At 50.5% G+C, this 21444-nt stretch overlaps 3 protein-coding genes across 14 annotated transcripts in view; 1 reads left to right on the forward strand and 2 right to left on the reverse strand.

Moving 5' to 3' along the window:
- Positions 1-21444, forward strand: part of LOC139242937 (uncharacterized) — a 596540-nt gene that overhangs the window by 408407 nt on the left and 166689 nt on the right. The window lies entirely within an intron of this gene.
- Positions 1-21444, reverse strand: part of LOC139242933 (NACHT, LRR and PYD domains-containing protein 3-like) — a 207331-nt gene that overhangs the window by 106520 nt on the left and 79367 nt on the right. The gene's annotated exons all lie outside the window — the stretch shown is intronic.
- Positions 1-21444, reverse strand: part of LOC139242931 (NACHT, LRR and PYD domains-containing protein 3-like) — a 136468-nt gene that overhangs the window by 46193 nt on the left and 68831 nt on the right. The window contains exons 1-4 of one of the 7 annotated variants that reach the window (XM_070870570.1): positions 12347-12418; positions 2534-2584; positions 1200-1270; positions 858-950 (exon numbers count right to left, since the gene is read on the reverse strand). In XM_070870570.1, coding sequence (XP_070726671.1) covers positions 858-933 — 76 coding nt within the window. In that variant the 5' untranslated portion in view covers positions 934-950; positions 1200-1270; positions 2534-2584; positions 12347-12418. Of the gene's footprint in view, positions 1-857; positions 951-1199; positions 1271-2533; positions 2593-12303; positions 12429-21444 lie in introns of those variants that run through there. The other 6 variants (XM_070870569.1, XM_070870568.1, XM_070870571.1 and 3 more) reach the window with 6 other exon arrangements.

Consider the following 21444-nt stretch of genomic DNA (forward strand, 5'->3'; position numbering starts at 1 on the left):
CACACGTAGCGCCCAGGGACACCGGAAGTGTCCCCGAGTTCCCACATGGTACAGGAGGAGCATATCACGTGACCGAGCTCTCCTGCCATGTCTTAACCTTAGATACCCTTAAATTGGTAATAACAATGTTACAGTTCACTTACTGATATAAAAAATAAAAGATAGGAATGTGCAGTGAATCGGGGAGAGTTCTGGTAATTGAGGAGGGAAGGGTTGAGTGTGCTGGGGCAACAGGTGAGAGTAATGATATAAATAGTTAGTTGGTTTATTTTAGGTATTCCGTGTGAGGGTATTGAACTTCCTGCATTGTAGCCATGTAATGGAGATATATTTCTGGCACTGATGCGTTCTGCCACCTCTCCCCACTCGCAGATTGCCTGGATATCTTTATCGCCGCTTGGTAGACAGAAGAAGTCCCTATTCCTGGTGACCACCTCCTGTAAAACCTCGAATCAGTGTGCGGAAACAGGCAGCCTTTGCGGGGTCTGCTGTGCCGGCCATTGGCCACAATCTTCACTTACAGTTGCCCACAGTCAAAGTGCTCCTCCACTTTGAGCTGTAAGTTGCCATTATTTGGCGCCAGCAATGGTGAAATTGACGGCCATCATTCTGCGAGCGGCCAATGCGCAGCGCAAGTGGTGCTGACAACCTGCTTATTTTATTTAAATTAAAGGGACTGGCGCATTGGGGCTTTGCTTGTGACCACGTGACTTTGTGCGTGTTCAAAGAATGCTGCCCATTCTACACACAAAAGCAATTTCTACCCCATTAGCATTTCTGTCAAAAAAAGGGCCTACACCTGCTCCTATTTCTTATGTTTAATAAATCTCCGGGAGAAGGAGTTGCTTCACACTTACCGGTTCCTGCGACCTGAGCACTTTCCCGAGGAGCAGGTTCTTGAATCTGACTATCTTTGTTTGATGAATTCCCCATCTTTGTTAATTTGTTATCTGAAAAACATTTCATTCCAGGTTATAGCAGAGTGTAAAGTCCCTCATCACTGGTACCTTTCCAGTAAATATCTTCCGCGCCCTCTCCAAGGCCTGGACATCCTTCCTAAAGTGTGGTGTCCGGAATTGAACACAACACGCCAGATGAGGCCTATCCAGTGTTTGTAAAGATTTGACATAACCTTCTTGATTTTTTTACTCCATTAATAAAGCCAAAGCCCCCACACACATTTTTAACAGGCTTCTCACCTTGTCATAGAAACATAGAAAATAGGTGCAGGAGTAGGCCATTCGGCCCTTCATTGTCGTGCCACAGTAAACTGTTTGGGTACAAGAACATGGAGTAAATTAGCAAGAGACATAAAAATATATTGTAAATGTTTCTATAGATATGTAAATAGGAAGAGATTAGTGAACGTGAACGTGAGCACATTAGAGGCAGAGACAGGAGAAATTATAATGAGCAATAAGGAAATGGCAGACATTAAACAAATACTTCGTATCTGTCTTCACAACAGAAGACACGAAAAACATTCTGGAAATAATGGGGAACCAAGGGTCTAGAGAGAATGAGGAACTTAAAAGAAATCAGTATAAGTGAAGAAGTAGCACTAGAGAAATTAATGGGACTAAGTGACGACAAATCCCTTGGACCCGATGACCTGCATCCTAGGATTTTACAAGAGATAGTGGATGCACTGGTATTAATCTTCCACAATTCACTCGATTCTAGAACAGCTCCCAAGGTTTGGAAGGTAGCCAACATAACCCCGCTATTTAAGAAAGGATGAATAGAGAAAACAGGGAACTATAGGCCAGTTAGCCTGACAATTGTAGTCGGCAAAATGCTAGAGTCTATTATTAGGGACGTGGTAACAGGGCACTTAGAAGATCATATTATAAGGCAAAGTCAACCTGGTTTGATGAAAGGGAAATCGTGTTTGACAAAGCTGCTGAGTTTTTTTGAAGATGTAACTAGTAGGATGGCTAACGGAGAGCCAGTGGATGTGGAATATTTGGATTTTCAAAAAGCATTCGATAAGGTGCCACACAAGAGGTTATCACACAAAATCAGGACTCATGGGATTGGGGGTAATGTATGAGCATGGATTGAGGATTGGTGAATAGACAAAAAGCAGAGATTACGAATCAATTCGAGTTGGCAGACTGTAACTAGCGGGGTACCTTAAGCATCAGTGCTTGGGCCTCAGCTAGTTACAATCAATATTAATGACTTAGATGAAGGGACTGAGTATAACATATCCAAGTTTGCTGATGAAACAATGTTAGATGGGAAAGTAAGCTGCAAGGAGGATGCAGAGAGGCTGCAGAGAGATATAGACAGGTTGACTGAGTGGGCAAGAACATGGCAAATGGAACACAAAGTGGGGAAGTTGAAGTTATCCACTTTGGTGGGAAAAACAAAAAGCTGAATATGTTTTGGAATGGCAAGAGACTGGGAAATGTTTGCATTCAGAGTGTACTTGTACATGAATCACAGAATGTTAACATGCAGGTACAGCTAGCAATTAGGAAACAAATGGTGTGTTAGCTTTTGTTACAAAAGAGAAATGAAGTCTTACCACAATTATACAGGGCATTGGTGTGGCAACACCTGGAGTACGGTGTACAGTCTGATCTCCTTACCCAAGGAAAGACAGACTTGAATTAGAGAGAGTACAACTAATGTTCATTAGACTGGTTCATGGTGTCAGGGGATTGTCCAATGAGGAGAGATTGAGTAGACTAGTTCTATATCGAAGAATGAGAGGTGATCTCATTGAAACATGTACAATTCTGAAAGGGTTTGACAGGGTTAATGGTAAGATGTTTCCTCTGGTTGGGGAAGCTAGAACACGGGGTCACAGTCTCAAAATAAGGGCTTGCCGATTTAGGACTGAGATGAGAAGTCATTTCTTCACTCAAAGGGTTATTCATTTTTGGAATTCTTGACCCCAGAGAGCTGTGGATGCTCAGTTGTATATTCAAGACAAAGGTGGATAATTTTTTGAAAACTAAGCGAATGAAGGGATATGGGGAGAGTGCGGGAAGGTGGATTTGAGGTCGGAGATCAGACATGATCTTGTTACATCTCACATCTCTCATTTAAAAGTCTTGCTCTCAATCGTCCACCCAAGTGCCAAAAAAGTTAATCCCGATATTTCTTCACTACATTCCATCCTCTGCACCGAACGACCTCTCATCCTCGGTGATATCAACCACCATTTCAATTCATCATGCACTCTCTCCTCTGGGTTCACTAGCCTCCCATCCTCCCTTAATCTTTCCCTCCACATAATATGGGTTGGGGAGTTTAACAGCCACCCCTCCATCGTGTCAATCACAGATAAGGTCTCTCTGACCACTTCCTTGTATCACTCACCACCCACATAAACCTTCCAACCTTCCCCCATTCCGACCTCCTTCTGTGTCTGCCCCTGGAAAAACTCCCTCTCAACTCACTTACCAACTCCCAACAATCCAGCCTTGGGCCCTCCATTCACCATGATATTTCTGCAGCTGCTGATTTGCTCAATAACACTCACCACCACCATGATGTCCTAGTTCCTGTTAAAACACTGACTCTCTCACCCTTGCCGTTCCCCCTGGTACAGCCTTGATCTTCACTCCCGTCAGTCCAGGGGACGCAGACCTGAAAGGCTATGGCGGACAACTGGTTTAGCCATTCACCAGCAGATCCGGCTAGACCACAGAAAGCATTATTTGGTCCTGCTCTCGTCTGCCAAAACTGCTCACTATTCCAGAATCATTCTGAAATGTAAAGATAAACCCCGGCTTCTATTCTCCACTGCGAACCGTCTTTTTAAACCCCTCTCCCCAGTCTCCACCCTCACCTCCAACAATAAGTGTGAGGTCGTCTTTGTCTCTAAGACTGAGACCATCCGTTCGCTGCCTCGCCTCTTCCTTCCCCGAGCCCACCGGGCCAAACTTCCCGAGGATCCCCTCTGCCCTAGCCCTGAACTCACATCTATCTCCAGTTTCTCTCCGATCTCCTCTCATGACCTGTCCATGAGACCCACTCCCTGCTCCCTTGATCTTATTCTCACTAAACTGCTGACCACCCAACTTCCTTTTCTGGCTCCCATGTTAGCTGACATTGTTACCGGTTCTTTCTCCTCAGGTACTGTCCCCCTCTCTCTCAAATCTGCCGTCATCACCCCTCTCCTCAAAAAACAACTCTAGACCCTTCCGTCCTTGCAAACTGTCACCCCATCTCCAACCTCCCTTTCCTCTCCAAAGTTCTTGAACATGTTGTCGCCTCCTAAATCTGTGCCCATCTTTCCGGCAATTCCATGTTTGAATCCCCACAAACCAGTTTACACACCTGCCACAGTACTGCACCGGCTTTCATTAAAGTCAAAAATGACATCCTTCGTGATTGTGACAAAGGCAAACCATCCCTCTTAACTGGTCTGCAGCCTTTGACACGGTTCACCACTCTATCTTTCTCCAACCCCGCTCTACTGTCGTCCAGCTGGGTGGGACTGCACTCGCCCGATTCCATTCTTATCTATCTAAACAGCTCAATTAGATCCCCCTTAATCATCTATATTCAGCAGAATACAAGCCTGGTCTACGCATCCTGTCCTCATATTTGAAGCTTTTAGCCCCGGTATCATTCCGATAAACTTGCGCCAAGGCCAATTTATCCTTCGTGAGGGGCGGTGCTCATAACTGAATAACATGTGGAGCAAGATTCTCTGTTCAACATGTATTGAGTCAGACGATACCGATTTTGGAAAAGTAGTATTATACTTGAGCAAGAGGAAGTGTTACGCATGATATGTATCGATCTAACTGACTGCTCAGAAACAACAGGTTCCGACTCCTGGACTGCCGAATACATAGACAGAGTTTACACTGAATGTTGCATAGTCGTTCAGTTATAAATTGTGCCAACATCTCTTGTCCCGAGATCTGATAGATTGTTACCCTGGCGATAGAGGAAATCGCTCACCGAAAATAACTGAAAACGGAAATAACAAAACCACCATCACATGTTCCGAGTTTAGTTAAGAACATTAACCCTCAACATGCAGACAATGTTTCTGACCATAAAGCTGCGATTCCAATAACAGACTGTTACACCACTCGACCCGATACTGTGGATTTACTGAATGCACTGTCAGTTCCGCCTGTACAGAGCATTAAGCAATGCCGCATCTACAGAAATACATCGGTAAAATAGTAGAATTGTTGGAAATAGACCCCGTCACCTCTGAAAATCTACTTGTCTTAAACCATCTAAACCCGTTACTGTTAATGAATTATATACGTCTACATTACCTGCATTGTGTGACCAACGAGAAACGTTACTCTCACAATACAAAATAATTAATTGGAAGGAAATTTGCAAATCTATATTAAAATAAAGTTTACGTATCATTTTATCACAAAATGATAATCATTTAATTCAACTGCCATTGCCAAATTCAGAAATTGAGTTTTCTGATAGGAAATAACTAAGTACAACCCGGCATCCAGTTCAGAACTGTAAGATTATTTATTGACAGTTGGATATTTAGAGATCAGTGTTTGGGCCTCAGCTATTTACAATTGATATTAATGACTGAGATGAATGGATGAGTGCAATGGATCCAAATTTGTTGCCGATACAAAGCTAGGTGGGAAAGTTGTCAGGTGGACACAAAGAGCCTGCAAAGAGATATAGACAGGTTAAGTGAGTGTGGGCAATAAGGTGGCAGATGGAGTATAATGTGGGGAAATGTGAGGTTATTCAATTTGGTAGGAAAATACAAAAACAGAATATCTTTTAAATGATGAGAAACTATTAAATGTTGTTCTTCAGAGATTTAGGTGTCCTTGTGCAGGAAACACAAAAGTTAGCATGTAGGTACAGCAAGCAATTAGAAAGGCAACTGGAATGTTGGCCTTTATTTAAATGGGTTGGAGAATAAGAGAAGTATTGCTACAATTGTACATGGCTTGGGTGAGATTACACTGGAGTACTGTGAACAATTTTGGTCTCCTCAGCTGAGAAAGAATATACGTGCCGTAGAGGCGGTGCAATGAAGGTTCACTACATGGATCCCTGGGATGAGAAAGTTGTCCTAGGAGGAGGGATTGAGTAGACTGGACCTATACTCTGGGGAGGTTAGAAGGAGGAGGTGTGATGTAATTGAAACATACAAGATACTGATTGGTGGATTGGTGGATTGACAGGGAAGATGCTGAGCGATTGTTTCCCTGGCTGGTGAGTATAGAACGAGGGGGCATAGTCCCAGGATAAAGGGTCGGCCATTTAAGACTAAGATGAGGAGGAATTCCTTCAATCAAAGGGTTGTGATTCTTTGGAATTCTCTACCCAAAGGGCTGTGGATGCTGAGTCTTTGAGCATATATTGAAAGCCGAGACAGATAAATATTTGGACTCAAGAGGAATCAAGGGATAGAGGGATTGGTGGGAACGTGGACTTGAGGTCAAAGATCAGCTGCTTGACCTCACTGGGCCCACCCCCGGGTTACACACTGTCTGATCTCACTGGGCCCACCCCCGGGTTACACACTGTCTGATCTCACTGGGCCCACCCCCGGGTTACACACTGTCTGATCTCACTGGGCCCACCCCCGGGTTACACAGTGTCTGATCTCACTGGGCCCACCCCCGGGTTACACACTGTCTGATCTCACTGGGTCCATCCCCGGGTTACACACTGTCTGATCTCACTGGGCCCACCCCCGGGTTACACAGTGTCTGATCTCACTGGGCCCACCCCCGGGTTACACAGTGTCTGATCTCACTGGGCCCACCCCCGGGTTACACACTGTCTGATCTCACTGGGCCCACCCCCGGGTTACACACTGTCTGATCTCACTGGGCCCACCCCCGGGTTACACACTGTCTGATCTCACTGGGCCCACCCCCGGGTTACACACTGTCTGATCTCACTGGGCCCACCCCCGGGTTACACACTGTCTGATCTCACTGGGCCCACCCCCGGGTTACACAGTGTCTGATCTCACTGGGTCCATCCCCGGGTTACACACTGTCTGATCTCACTGGGCCCACCCCCGGGTTACACACTGTCTGATCTCACTGGGCCCACCCCCGGGTTACACAGTGTCTGATCTCACTGGGCCCACCCCCGGGTTACACACTGTCTGATCTCACTGGGCCCACCCCCGGGTTACACACTGTCTGATCTCACTGGGCCCACCCCCGGGTTACACACTGTCTGATCTCACTGGGCCCACCCCAGGGTTACACACTGCTGATCTCACTGGGCCCACCCCCGGGTTACACACTGTCTGATCTCACTGGGACCAACCCCGGGTTACACACTGTCTGATCTCACTGGGCCCACCCCCAGGTTACACACTGTCTGATCTCACTGGGCCCACCCCCGGGTTACACACTGTCTGATCTCACTGGGCCCACCCCCGGGTTACACACTGTCTGATCTCACTGGGCCTACCCCCGGGTTACACACTGACTGATCTCACTGGGCCCACCCCCGGGTTACACACTGTCTGATCTCACTGGGCCCACCCCCGGGTTACACACTGTCTGATCTCACTGGGCCCACCCCCGGGTTACACACTGTCTGATCTCACTGGGCCCACCCCCGGGTTACACAGTGTCTGATCTCACTGGGCCCACCCACGGGTTACACACTGTCTGATCTCACTGGGCCCACCCCCGGGTTACACACTGTCTGATCTCACTGGGCCCTGGGTTACACACTGTCTGATCTCACTGGGCCCTGGGTTACACACTGTCTGATCTCACTGGGCCCACCCCCGGGTTACACAGTGTCTGATCTCACTGGGCCCACCCCCGGGTTACACAGTGTCTGATCTCACTGGGCCCACCCCCGGGTTACACAGTGTCTGATCTCACTGGGCCCACCCCCGGGTTACACACTGTCTGATCTCACTGGGCCCACCCCCGGGTTACACACAGTCTGATCTCACTGGGCCCCCGGGTTACACACTGTCTGATCTCACTGGGCCCACCCCCGCGTTACACACTGTCTGATCTCACTGGGCCCCCGGGTTACACACTGTCTGATCTCACTGGGCCCACCCCCGGGTTACACACTGTCTGATCTCACTGGGCCCACCCCCGGGTTACACACTGTCTGATCTCACTGGGCCCACCCCCGGGTTACACACTGTCTGATCTCACTGGGCCCACCCCCAGGTTACACAGTGTCTGATCTCACTGGGCCCACCCCCGGGTTACACACTGTCTGATCTCACTGGGCCCACCCCCGGGTTACACAGTGTCTGATCTCACTGGGCCCACCCCCGGGTTACACACTGTCTGATCTCACTGGGCCCACCCACGGGTTACACAGTGTCTGATCTCACTGGGCCCACCCCCGGGTTACACACTGTCTGATCTCACTGGGCCCACCCCCGGGTTACACAGTGTCTGATCTCACTGGGCCCACCCCCGGGTTACACAGTGTCTGATCTCACTGGGCCCACCCCCGGGTTACACACTGTCTGATCTCACTGGGCCCACCCCCGGGGTACACACTGTCTGATCTCACTGGGCCCACCCCCGGGTTACACACTGTCTGATCTCACTGGGCCCACCCCCGGGTTACACACTGTCTGATCTCACTGGGCCCACCCCCGGGTTACACAGTGTCTGATCTCACTGGGCCCACCCCCGGGTTACACAGTGTCTGATCTCACTGGGCCCACCCCCGGGTTACACAGTGTCTGATCTCACTGGGCCCACCCCCGGGTTACACAGTGTCTGATCTCACTGGGCCCACCCCCGGGTTACACAGTGTCTGATCTCACTGGGCCCACCCCCGGGTTACACAGTGTCTGATCTCACTGGGCCCACCCCCGGGTTACACACTGTCTGATCTCACTGGGCCCACCCCCGGGTTACACACTGTCTGATCTCACTGGGCCCACCCCCGGGTTACACAGTGTCTGATCTCACTGGGCCCACCCCCGGGTTACACACTGTCTGATCTCACTGGGCCCACCCCCGGGTTACACAGTGTCTGATCTCACTGGGCCCACACCCGGGTTACACACTGTCTGATCTCACTGGGCCCACCCCCGGGTTACAGTGTCTGATCTCACTGGGCCCACCCCCGGGTTACACACTGTCTGATCTCACTGGGCCCACCCCCGGGTTACACAGTGTCTGATCTCACTGGGCCCACCCCCGGGTTACACACTGTCTGATCTCACTGGGCCCACCCCCGGGTTACACACTGTCTGATCTCACTGGGCCCACCCCCGGGTTACACAGTGTCTGATCTCACTGGGCCCACCCCCGGGTTACACAGTGTCTGATCTCACTGGGCCCACCCCCGGGTTACACACTGTCTGATCTCACTGGGCCCACCCCCGGGTTACACACTGTCTGATCTCACTGGGCCCAACCCCGGGTTACACAGTGTCTGATCTCACTGGGCCCACCCCCGGGTTACACACTGTCTGATCTCACTGGGCCCACCCCCGGGTTACACAGTGTCTGATCTCACTGGGCCCACCCCCGGGTTACACAGTGTCTGATCTCACTGGGCCCACCCCCGGGTTACACACTGTCTGATCTCACTGGGCTCACCCCCGGGTTACACAGTGTCTGATCTCACTGGGCCCACCCCCGGGTTACACACTGTCTGATCTCACTGGGCCCACCCCCGGGTTACACACTGTCTGATCTCACTGGGTCCACCCCCAGGTTACACACTGTCTGATCTCACTGGGCCCACCCCCGGGTTACACACTGTCTGATCTCACTGGGCCCACCCCCGGGTTACACAGTGTCTGATCTCACTGGGCCCACTCCCGGGTTACACACTGTCTGATCTCACTGGGCCCACCCCCGGGTTACACACTGTCTGATCTCACTGGGCCCACCCCCGGGTTACACAGTGTCTGATCTCACTGGGCCCACCCCCGGGTTACACACTGTCTGATCTCACTGGGCCCACCCCCGGGTTACACACTGTCTGATCTCACTGGGCCCACCCCCGGGTTACACACTGTCTGATCTCACTGGGCCCACCCCCGGGTTACACAGTGTCTGGGCCCACCCCCGGGTTACACACTGTCTGATCTCACTGGGCCCACCCCCGGGTTACACACTGTCTGATCTCACTGGGCCCACACCCGGGTTACACAGTGTCTGATCTCACTGGGCCCACCCCCGGGTTACACAGTGTCTGATCTCACTGGGCCCACCCCCGGGTTACACACTATCTGATCTCACTGGGCCCACCCCCGGGTTACACACTGTCTGATCTCACTGGGCCCACCCCCGGGTTACACACTGTCTGATCTCACTGGGCCCACCCCCGGGTTACACAGTGTCTGATCTCACTGGGCCCACCCCCGGGTTACACAGTGTCTGATCTCACTGGGCCCACCCCCGGGTTACACACTGTCTGATCTCACTGGGCCCACCCCCAGGTTACACACTGTCTGATCTCACTGGGCCCACCCCCGGGTTACACAGTGTCTGATCTCACTGGGCCCACCCCCGGGTTACACACTGTCTGATCTCACTGGGCCCACCCCCGGGTTACACAGTGTCTGATCTCACTGGGCCCACCCCCTGGGTTACACAGTGTCTGATCTCACTGGGCCCACCCCCGGGTTACACAGTGTCTGATCTCACTGGGCCCACCCCCGGGTTACACACTGTCTGATCTCACTGGGCCCACCCCCGGGTTACACACTGTCTGATCTCACTGGGCCCACCCCCGGGTTACACACTGTCTGATCTCACTGGGCCCCCCCCCGGGTTACACACTGTCTGATCTCACTGGGCCCACCCCCGGGTTACACACTGTCTGATCTCACTGGGCCCACCCCCGGGTTACACAGTGTCTGGGCCCACCCCCGGGTTACACACTGTCTGATCTCACTGGGCCCACCCCCGGGTTACACACTGTCTGATCTCACTGGGCCCACCCCCGGGTTACACAGTGTCTGATCTCACTGGGCCCACCCCCGGGTTACACAGTGTCTGATCTCACTGGGCCCACCCCCGGGTTACACACTGTCTGATCTCACTGGGCCCACCCCCGGGTTACACACTGTCTGATCTCACTGGGCCCACCCCCGGGTTACACAGTGTCTGATCTCACTGGGCCCACCCCCGGGTTACACACTATCTGATCTCACTGGGCCCACCCCCGGGTTACACACTGTCTGATCTCACTGGGCCCACCCCCGGGTTACACACTGTCTGATCTCACTGGGCCCACCCCCGGGTTACACAGTGTCTGATCTCACTGGGCCCACCCCCGGGTTACACAGTGTCTGATCTCACTGGGCCCACCCCCGGGTTACACACTGTCTGATCTCACTGGGCCCACCCCCAGGTTACACACTGTCTGATCTCACTGGGCCCACCCCCGGGTTACACAGTGTCTGATCTCACTGGGCCCACCCCCGGGTTACACACTGTCTGATCTCACTGGGCCCACCCCCGGGTTACACAGTGTCTGATCTCACTGGGCCCACCCCCTGGGTTACACAGTGTCTGATCTCACTGGGCCCACCCCCGGGTTACACAGTGTCTGATCTCACTGGGCCCACCCCCGGGTTACACACTGTCTGATCTCACTGGGCCCACCCCCGGGTTACACACTGTCTGATCTCACTGGGCCCACCCCCGGGTTACACACTGTCTGATCTCACTGGGCCCACCCCCGGGTTACACACTGTCTGATCTCACTGGGCCCACCCCCGGGTTACACACTGTCTGATCTCACTGGGCCCACCCCCGGGTTACACAGTGTCTGATCTCACTGGGCCCACCCCCGGGTTACACACTGTCTGATCTCACTGGGCCCACCCCCGGGTTACACACTGTCTGATCTCACTGGGCCCACCCCCGGGTTACACACTGTCTGATCTCACTGGGCCCACCCCTGGGTTACACACTGTCTGATCTCACTGGGCCCACCCCCGGGTTACACACTGTCTGATCTCACTGGGCCCACCCCCGGGTTACACAGTGTCTGATCTCACTGGGCCCACCCCCGGGTTACACAGTGTCTGATCTCACTGGGCCCACCCCCGGGTTACACAGTGTCTGGGCCCACTGATAGTTTCACTAACTCCCACATGTCCCAAACCCCCAGCTCCGGGCCTGTGTTAAGTTCGGTGTTTGCCCTCACAGTAAAATCCCGGCCCCCCGCCTGAGATTGCACACTGTGAGCGGTGCGGCCGGAAATGCGCCACTTTCTCCGCCGGCTGCAGACTGAGCCCCCGCCCTCCATCCCCGGACCGGGCCCTGTATTGTGAGCCGGCTCAGCACATTCCCCGGGATGTGATGCTGACAGTAAGCGGCCCGCTTTCCCCGCTCAGTTACAGCCCCTTACTGTTAGTTTACAGTCCCTGGGTGTGTGATAGAAAGCCTCAGACCTGACACTGCCGCATGTTGAGGCCGGCAGACGGAGCTGCGCCATTGTCCCCGCTGTTCCAGCCCCGTCACTGTCCCATTCCCTTCCCCCCACTGCATAAATTAACCACCCCCTGGCTGAGTGCTGCCGTCCTACTGGCTGCACACGGGAGAGTGACAGCCCCTTGCACCAATCGCAGTGCCGCCCCCCCCCACAGAGCCCCGCCCAGAGGACTGCAGAAGGAAGCGCGCGCGGGGCGGGGAGTGGGGGGGGGTCACGTGGCTCCTGATTTGAACCGTGCGGCGGTTGAACGGTCACGCCGCGAGCCCGGCAGCGCGCGGGACATGGCCCCGCCCACCGTGTGTGAGGTCAGGGCCCCGCCCACACAGCCCCTGAGCCCAGCAGCGGGAATGCTGCAATGTGAGAGAATAAAGAGACAAGGTGCTGGGAACAGTCAGCCTGAGAGCTCAGGCAGTGTGTGTGGGGGGACAGAGAGAGAATGGAGCTGAGGGAAGATCATTGTCATTGGCCTGACATTCAGGGCCACGGCCCTTGACCTGCTGCTGGGGGCAGTGCAGCTGGAAGATTGAGTGACAATATACAGCACTCTTTCCTCAGCTTCATTCTCCCCAATATGTCAGCTCCTGCTGGAAGATGCACGGCCGGTATATGAGGAGTCTCTGACTGCACACTCTGCACTTATTTCTACTTCAATCTTGTCTTTCTACCAGTAACTCCAGGGCAGCTTCACGTCACACGCGGCTTCACACCGTCAATATTCTGCTCATTTTCTGCCCTGCCATCATCAGATATCCCGGTGAATGGAGGAGCGACTGAGAAAGGGCCGCAGCTGGAAGTAAACCGGGATTGTAGACTGAGGAACAACAGCAGGTGGACCAGCCCAGGATTGTGAGAGCACCAAACACAGAGAACTCTTCCGATTCACAGAGCGTCCATCGATCGACAGGGGAGCAAGGTCAGAGAGAGTCCCATTGACTCAGGTACACACTGGTCCTGGGGGGCAAAGGTCAGAGAGAGTCCCATTGACTCAGATACACACTGGTCCTGGGGGGCAAAGGTCAGAGAGTGTCCCATTGACTCAGGTACACACTGGTCCAGGGGATGGACTGGAGAGAAAGGTCAGAGAGAGTCCCATTGACTCAGATACACACTGGTCCTGGGGGGCAAAGGTCAGAGAGAGTCCCATTGACTCAGGTACACACTGGTCCTGGGGATGGACTGGAGAGAAAGGTCAGAGAGAGTCCCATTGACTCAGCTACACACTGGTCCAGGGGATGGACTGGAGAGAAAGGTCAGAGAGAGTCCCATTGACTCAGGTACACACTGGTCCAGGGGATGGACTGGAGAGAAAGGTCAGAGAGAGTCCCATTGACTCAGGTACATACTGGTCCTGGAGAGAAAGGTCAGAGAGAGTCCCATTGACTCAGATACACACTGGTCCTGGGGAGAAAGGTCAGAGAGAGTCCCATTGACTCAGGTACACACTGGTCCTGGGGAGAAAGGTCAGAGAGAGTCCCATTGACTCAGATACACACTGGTCCTGGGGATGGACTGGAGAGAAAGGTCAGAGAGAGTCCCATTGACTCAGGTACACACTGGTCCAGGGGATGGACTGGAGAGAAAGGTCAGAGAGAGTCCCATTGACTCAGGTACACACTGGTCCAGGGGATGGACTGGAGAGAAAGGTCAGAGAGAGTCCCATTGACTCAGGTACATACTAGTCCTGGAGAGAAAGGTCAGAGAGAGTCCCATTGACTCAGGTACTGGTCCTGGAGAGAAAGGTCAGAGAGAGTCCCATTGACTCAGGTACACACTGGTCCTGGGGAGAAAGGTCAGAGAGAGTCCCATTGACTCAGGTACACACTGGTCCTGGGGATGGACTGGAGAGAAAGGTCAGAGAGAGTCCCATTGACTCAGGTACACACTGGTCCAGGGGATGGACTGGAGAGAAAGGTCAGAGAGAGTCCCATTGACTCAGGTGCACACTGGTCCTGGGGATGGACTGGAGAGAAAGGTCAGAGAGAGTCCCATTGACTCAGGTACATACTGGTCCTGGAGAGAAAGGTCAGAGAGAGTCCCATTGACTCAGATACACACTGGTCCTGGGGAGAAAAGTCAGAGAGAGTCCCATTGACTCAGGTACACACTGGTCCTGGGGAGAAAGGTCAGAGAGAGTCTCATTGACTCAGGTACATACTGGTCCTGGAGAGAAAGGTCAGAGAGAGTCCCATTGACTCAGGTACATACTGGTCCTGGAGAGAAAGGTCAGAGAGAGTCCCATTGACTCAGATACACACTGGTCCTGGGGATGGACTGGAGAGAAAGGTCAGAGAGAGTCCCATTGACTCAGGTACATACTGGTCCTGGAGAGAAAGGTCAGAGAGATTCCCATTGACTCAGGTACACACTGGTCCTGGGGATGGACTGGAGAGAAAGGTCAGAGAGAGTCCCATTGACTCAGGTACACACTGGTCCAGGGGATGGACTGGAGAGAAAGGTCAGAGAGAGTCCCAGTCTGCGTCACTTTATCAATATTTATCTCATTTTCTGTCTCACATAATTAGATCGCTGGTAAATGATGGAGTGATAGAGAAGGCCTACAGCTGGAAGTTAATGGGGTTGCAGACTGAGGAACAACAGCAGATGAACCATCTGTTGCTGAAACCCTTATCTCTGCCTTTGCAACCTCTAGACTTGACTGTTCCAACGTTCTCCTGGCCGGCCTCCCTTCTTACACCCTCCATAAACTTGCACTCATCCAAAACCCTGCTGCCCATTTACTAACTGCTCACAAATTAATGCCGGAGAATAACTTCAACTTCTGTTTGGAGAAATTACTGATCCGAGACTGAATCGCTTGCATTTCCAGAGTGGGGAAAGGAAGGGATGATGACAGATAACGTGGGTGAGTGTGTGTCTGCACACGTACAAGTGGAGAATTGTGATTGTAATACAGCAGCTAAATCTACCAATTCTATATTTATGGTGTTTTGAGATTGTAAGACATCTAATGATAATGAAACAAATCAATGTTATGTATCCCCTGACTGAAGGTACACAATTCATTCTACATTAGTGTTAATATCAGTGGAACAGTGGGAAATGTCCTCACCTCCTACAGTGCTCATTGGTCAGGTGCTGACACCATGAGAGATACAGTCAATATATTCAAATAGAAGCAGCAACCAGGTCACATCTCCATGAACACACGGACATTGTCACTGCCCATAGAGACCAGAGCAATTACATCCAGCTTTATATTGTGTATGTGGATAGATATAATATTCATAAAATGCCAAAATTTAACATCACAACTCAACAAATTAAAAATGTTAAACACAAATCTGTGAATAAAGATAATACAATACCGCCAGATTGTATAAAACCAAGTGAAGGATTATTTAATTGATCAATGATCACCCACTCCGCATTTCCCAGCAGAATATTCCCTACCTCAGGAATAAAGCTGGTTTGGGCCTGTACTGAGTAAATCTCACCAGTGCGCAGTCTCGGCCGACGGGAGCCCGTCTGGAACTGGGTTGTGGAGATCAGCGGGACTCACTGGATTTCACTGGGCAGCTGTCTATGTCACACCTGATGTGGAGACTTGATCGTAACACTCGGGAAATGCTCGATCCCAGAGCTAACCGCTGTTGTACTGATGGGGGAGGAGGGACTGGGTATCATGTTCAACAAGGCAACCTTCTCCTTCTCAATTTAATATATCCCTCTAACACTCCTATGAATATATTTATGACAGAGCATCAGAATCTGGGAACACCTGTCACCACCATGGCTAAAGGTCCAAACAGGGGAGAAGATCCAACGTCTTCACGGATAATGAGAATGGACACAGGTAGGTTCACATCACCACTCCCAGGGCAGGTACAGCATGGGCTAGATACAGAGTAAAGCTCCCTCTACACTGTCCATCAAACACTCCCAGGGCAGGTACAGCACTGGGTTAGATACAGAGTAAAGCTCCTTTCTGCACTGTCCCATCAAACACTCCCAGGGCAGGTACAGCATGGGCGAGAGACAGAGTAAAGCTCCCTCTACACTGTCCCATCAAACACTCCCAGGGCAGGTACAGCACGGGATTAGATACAGAGTAAAGCTCCCAGCAGGTCAGAAAACTGCAAATGTAACACCCGTATTTGAGACAGAAGGCAGACAAAAAGCAGGAAACTATAGAACAGTTAGCTGAACTGTGGTTGGGAAAATGTTGGTGTCCATTGTTAAAGAAGCAATACCAGGACATTTGGAAAAGCATAACTCGGTCAGGCAAAGTCGGCATGGATTGATGAAGGGGAAGTCATGTTTGACAAATTTGCTGGAGTTCTTTGAGGATGTAACGAACAGGGTGGATAAAGGGAACCAGTGGATGTGGTGTACTTGGACTTCCAGAAGGCATTTGACAAGGTGCCACAGAAAAGGTTACTGCACAAGATAAAAGTTCCCGGGGTTGGGGGTAATATATTAGCATGGATAGAGGATTGGCTAACTAACAGAAAACAGAGAATCGAGATAAATGGTTCATTCTCAGGTTGGCAATCAGTAACTAGTGGGGTGCCACAGGGATCAGTGCTGGGACCCCAACTATTTACAATCCATATCAACGAATTGGAAGAGAGGACCGAGTGTAACGTAGCCAAGTTTGCTGGATACAAAGATGGGAGGAAAAGCAATGTGTGAGGAGGACACAAAAAATCTGCAAAAGGACATAGACAGGCTCAGTGAGTGGGCAACAATTTGGCAGAAGGAGCATAATGTGGGAAAGTGTGAGGTCATGCACTTTGGCAGAAAAAAATCAAAGAGCAAGTTATTATTTAAATGGAGAAAGATTACAAAGTGCTGTAGTACAGCGGGACCTGGGGGTCCTTGTGCATAAAACACAAAAGGTTAGTATGCAGGTACAGCAAGTGATCAGGAAGGCGAATGGAATCTTGGCCTTTATTGCGAAGGGGATGGAGTCTAAAAGCAGGGAAGTCTTGCTGCAGCTATATGAGGCATTGGTGAGGCCACACCTGGAATACTGCGTGCAGTTTTGGTTTCCATATTTACGAAAGGATATACTTGCTTTGGAGGCAGTTCAGAGAAGGTTCACTCGGTTGATTCTGGGGATGAGGGAGTTGACTTATGAGGAAAGGTTGAGGAGGTTGGGCCTCAACTCATTGGAATTCAGAAGAATGTGAGGTGATCTGGTTGAAACATATAAGATTATGAGGGGGCTTGACAAGGTGGATGCAGAGAGGATGTTTCCACTGATGGGGGAGACTAGAACGAGAGGGCATGATCTTAGAATAAGGGGCCGCCCATTTAAAACTGAGATGAGGAGAAATTTCTTCTCTCAGAGGGTTGTAAATCTGTGGAATTCGCTGCCTCAGAGAAGCTGGGACATTAAATACATTTAAGGCAGAAATAGACAGTTTCTTAAACGATAAGGGGATAAAGGGTTATGGGGAGCGGGCGGGGAAGTGGAGCTGAGTCCATGATCAGATCAGCCATGATCTTATTGAATGGAAGAGCAGGCTCGAGGGGCTGTATGACCTACTCCTGCTCCTATTTCTAATGTTCTTATATGTACTTTTATCTGGCGTAAAAATAAAAAAGGGAAGGTGGCTCAACCGTGGCTATCAAGGGAAATCAGGGATAGTATTAAAGCCAAGGAAGTGGCATACAAATTGGCCAGAAATAGCAGCGAACCCGGGGACTGGGAGAAATTTAGAACTCAGCAGAGGAGGACAAAGGGTTTGATTAGGGCGGGGAAAATGGAGTACGAGAAGAAGCTTGCAGGGAACATTAAGGCGGATTGCAAAAGTTTCTATAGATATGTAAAGAGAAAAAGGTTAGTAAAGACAAACGTAGGTCCCCTGCAGTCAGAATCAGGGGAAGTCATACCGGGGAACAAAGAAATGGCAGACCAATTGAACAAGTACTTTGGTTCAGTATTCACTAAGGAGGACACAAACAACCTTACGGATATAAAAGGGGTCAGAGGGTCTAGTAAGGAGGAGGAACTGAGGGAAATCTTTATTAGTCGGGAAATTGTGTTGGGGAAATTGATGGGATTGAAGGCCGATAAATCCCCAGGGCCTGATGGACTGCATCCCAGAGTACTTAAGGAGGTGGCCTGGAAATAGCGGATGCATTGACAGTCATTTTCCAATATTCCATTGACTCTGGATCAGTTCCTATGGAGTGGAGGGTAGCCAATGTAACCCCACTTTTTAAAAAAGGAGGGAGAGAGAAAACAGGGAATTATAGACCAGTCAGCCTGACCTCAGTAGTGGGTAAAATGATGGAATCAATTTTTAAAGATGTCATAGCAGCGCATTTGGAAAATGGTGACATGATAGGTCCAAGTCAGCATGGATTTGTGAAAGGGAAATCATGCTTGACAAATCTTCTGGAATTTTTTGAGGATGTTTCCAGTAGAGTGGACAAGGGAGAACCAGTTGATGTGGTGTATTTGGACTTTCAGAAGGCTTTCGATAAGGTCCCACACAAGAGATTAATGTGCAAAGTTAAAGCACATGGGATTGGGGGTAGTGTGCTGACGTGGATTGAGAACTGGTTGTCAGACAGGAAGCAAAGAGTAGGAGTAAACGGGTACTTTTCAGAATGGCAGGCAGTGACTAGTGGGGTACCGCAAGGTTCTGTGCTGGGGCCCCAACTGTTTACATTGTACATTAATGATTTAGATGAGGGGATTAAATGTAGTATCTCCAAATTTGCAGATGACACTAAGTTGGGTGGCAGTGTGAGCTGCGAGGAGGATGCTATGAGGCTGCAGAGTGACTTGGATAGGTTAGGTGAGTGGGCAAATGCATGGCAGATGAAGTATAATGTGGATAAATGTGAGGTTATCCACTTTGGTGGTAAAAACAGAGAGACAGACTATTATCTGAATGGTGACAGATTAGGAAAAGGGAAGGTGCAACGAGACCTGGGTGTCATGGTACATCAGTCATTGAAGGTTGGCATGCAGGTACAGCAGGCGGTTAAGAAAGCAAATGGCATGTTGGCCTTCATAGCGAGGGGATTTGAGTACAGGGGCAGGGAGGTGTTGCTACAGTTGTACAGGGCCTTGGTGAGGCCACACCTGGAGTATTGTGTACAGTTTTGGACTCCTAACTTGAGGAAGGACATTCTTGCTATTGAGGGAGTGCAGCGAAGATTCACCAGACTGATTCCCGGGATGGTGGGACTGACCTATCAAGAAAGACTGGATCAACTGGGCTTGTATTCACTGGAGTTCAGAAGAATGAGAGGGGACCTCATAGAAACGTTTAAAATTCTGACGGGTTTAGACAGGTTAGATGCAGAAAGAATGTTCCCAATGTTGGGGAAGTCCAGAACCAGGGGGTCACAGTCTGAGGATAAGGGGTAAGCCATTTAGGACCGAGATGAGGAGAAACTTCTTCACCCAGAGAGTGGTGAACCTGTGGAATTCTCTACCACAGAAAGTTGTTGAGGCCAATTCACTAAATATATTCAAAAGGGAGTTAGATGAAGTCCTTACTACTCGGGGGATCAAGGGGTATGGCGAGAAAGCAGGAAGCGGGTACTAAAGTTTCATGTTCAGCCATGAACTCATTGAATGGCGGTGCAGGCTAGAAGGGCTGAATGGCCTGCTCCTGCACCTATTTTCTATGTTTCTATGTTTCTATGTACACTTTCCCATCAATCTCTCCAAGGGCAGGTACAGCATGGGTTAGATACAGAGTAAAGCTCCCTCTACACTGTCCCATCAAACACTCCCAGGGCAGGCACAGCAAGGGTTAGATAAAGAGTAAAGCTCCCTCTACACTGTCCCGTCAAACACTCGCGGGACAGGTCCAGCATGGGTTCGATACAGAGTAAGGCTCCCTCTACACTGTCCCATGAAACACTCCCAGGGCAGGTACAGCAGTAAAGCTCCCTCTACACTGTCCCATCAAACACTCCCAGGGCAGGTACATGGGCATGTTACCAATACCTTCCCTGGATCCCAAGGCTAGGAGTCGCGCTCTGGAAGGTAAGGGGAGCTTGGACTTGTCCATGAGAGTAACCGACGGTAAGAGAACTGAAATAATCCGGAGTAATGAGGTGTTAGTCGTGGCTCAGTGGGAGCACTCTGGTCTCTGAGTCAGTAGGTTGTGGGATCATGTCCACCCACAGAGCCTTGAGCATAAAATCTAGGCCTGCATTCTAATGCAGTACAGAGGGAGCACTGCACTGTCAGAGGTGCCGCCTTTCACACGAGACGTTGAATGGAGGCCCCACCTGACCTCCCAAGTGGGATTAAAAGATCCCATGACGTTATTCAAAGAAAAGGGGAGTTCTCCCTGGTCCCTGGATACAAAACTTGAAAGTATAATGAACAGTGAGGAGGATAGTTAAAGAATACAAGAGGACACAGACAGGCTGTTGGAATGGGCAGAAACGTGACAAATGAAATTTGACACTGAACATTGCAAAGTGATGCATTTTGGTAGGAAGAACAAGGAGAGGCAATATGAACTAAAGTGCATCATTCTAAAGGGAGAGCATGCACAGAGAGTCCTGGGGTATAATTGCACAAATTGTTGAAGGTGGCAGGATAGATTGAGAATGCGGTTAATAAAAGTATACGGAATCTTGGGCTTCATAATTCGAGGAATAGAGTACAAAGCAAGAAAGTTATGATGGACCTTTATACAACACTGGTTCGGTTTCAACTGGAGTATTGTGTCCAACTCATGGGAGCGCACTCTAGGAAGGATGTGAAGCCTTAGAGAGGTTGCAGAAAAGATATCTAAGACTGGTTCCAGGGATGAGGGACCTCAGTTACATGGATAGACTGGAGAAGCTGGGCTTATTCTCCACAGAGCAGAGAAAATTGCGGAGATTCCATACAGGTGTTCAACATAGCGAGGGGTGTAGACAAAGTCGAGAGAAACCGTTCCCATTGGCAGAAGGGTCGAGAACCAGAGGACACAGAGTTAAGGTGATTGGCAGAAGAACCAAAGGCGAAAGGAGAGAGCTTTTTTACGCTGCGAGTGAGTTTGCTCTGGAATGTACGACATCGTGGCTTTCCAAAGGGAATTAGATCAGTACCTGAAGGAAAAACAAAAA

This window comes from Pristiophorus japonicus, unplaced genomic scaffold (genome assembly GCF_044704955.1).
Source record: "Pristiophorus japonicus isolate sPriJap1 unplaced genomic scaffold, sPriJap1.hap1 HAP1_SCAFFOLD_154, whole genome shotgun sequence".
NCBI classification, from domain to species: domain Eukaryota; kingdom Metazoa; phylum Chordata; class Chondrichthyes; family Pristiophoridae; genus Pristiophorus; species Pristiophorus japonicus.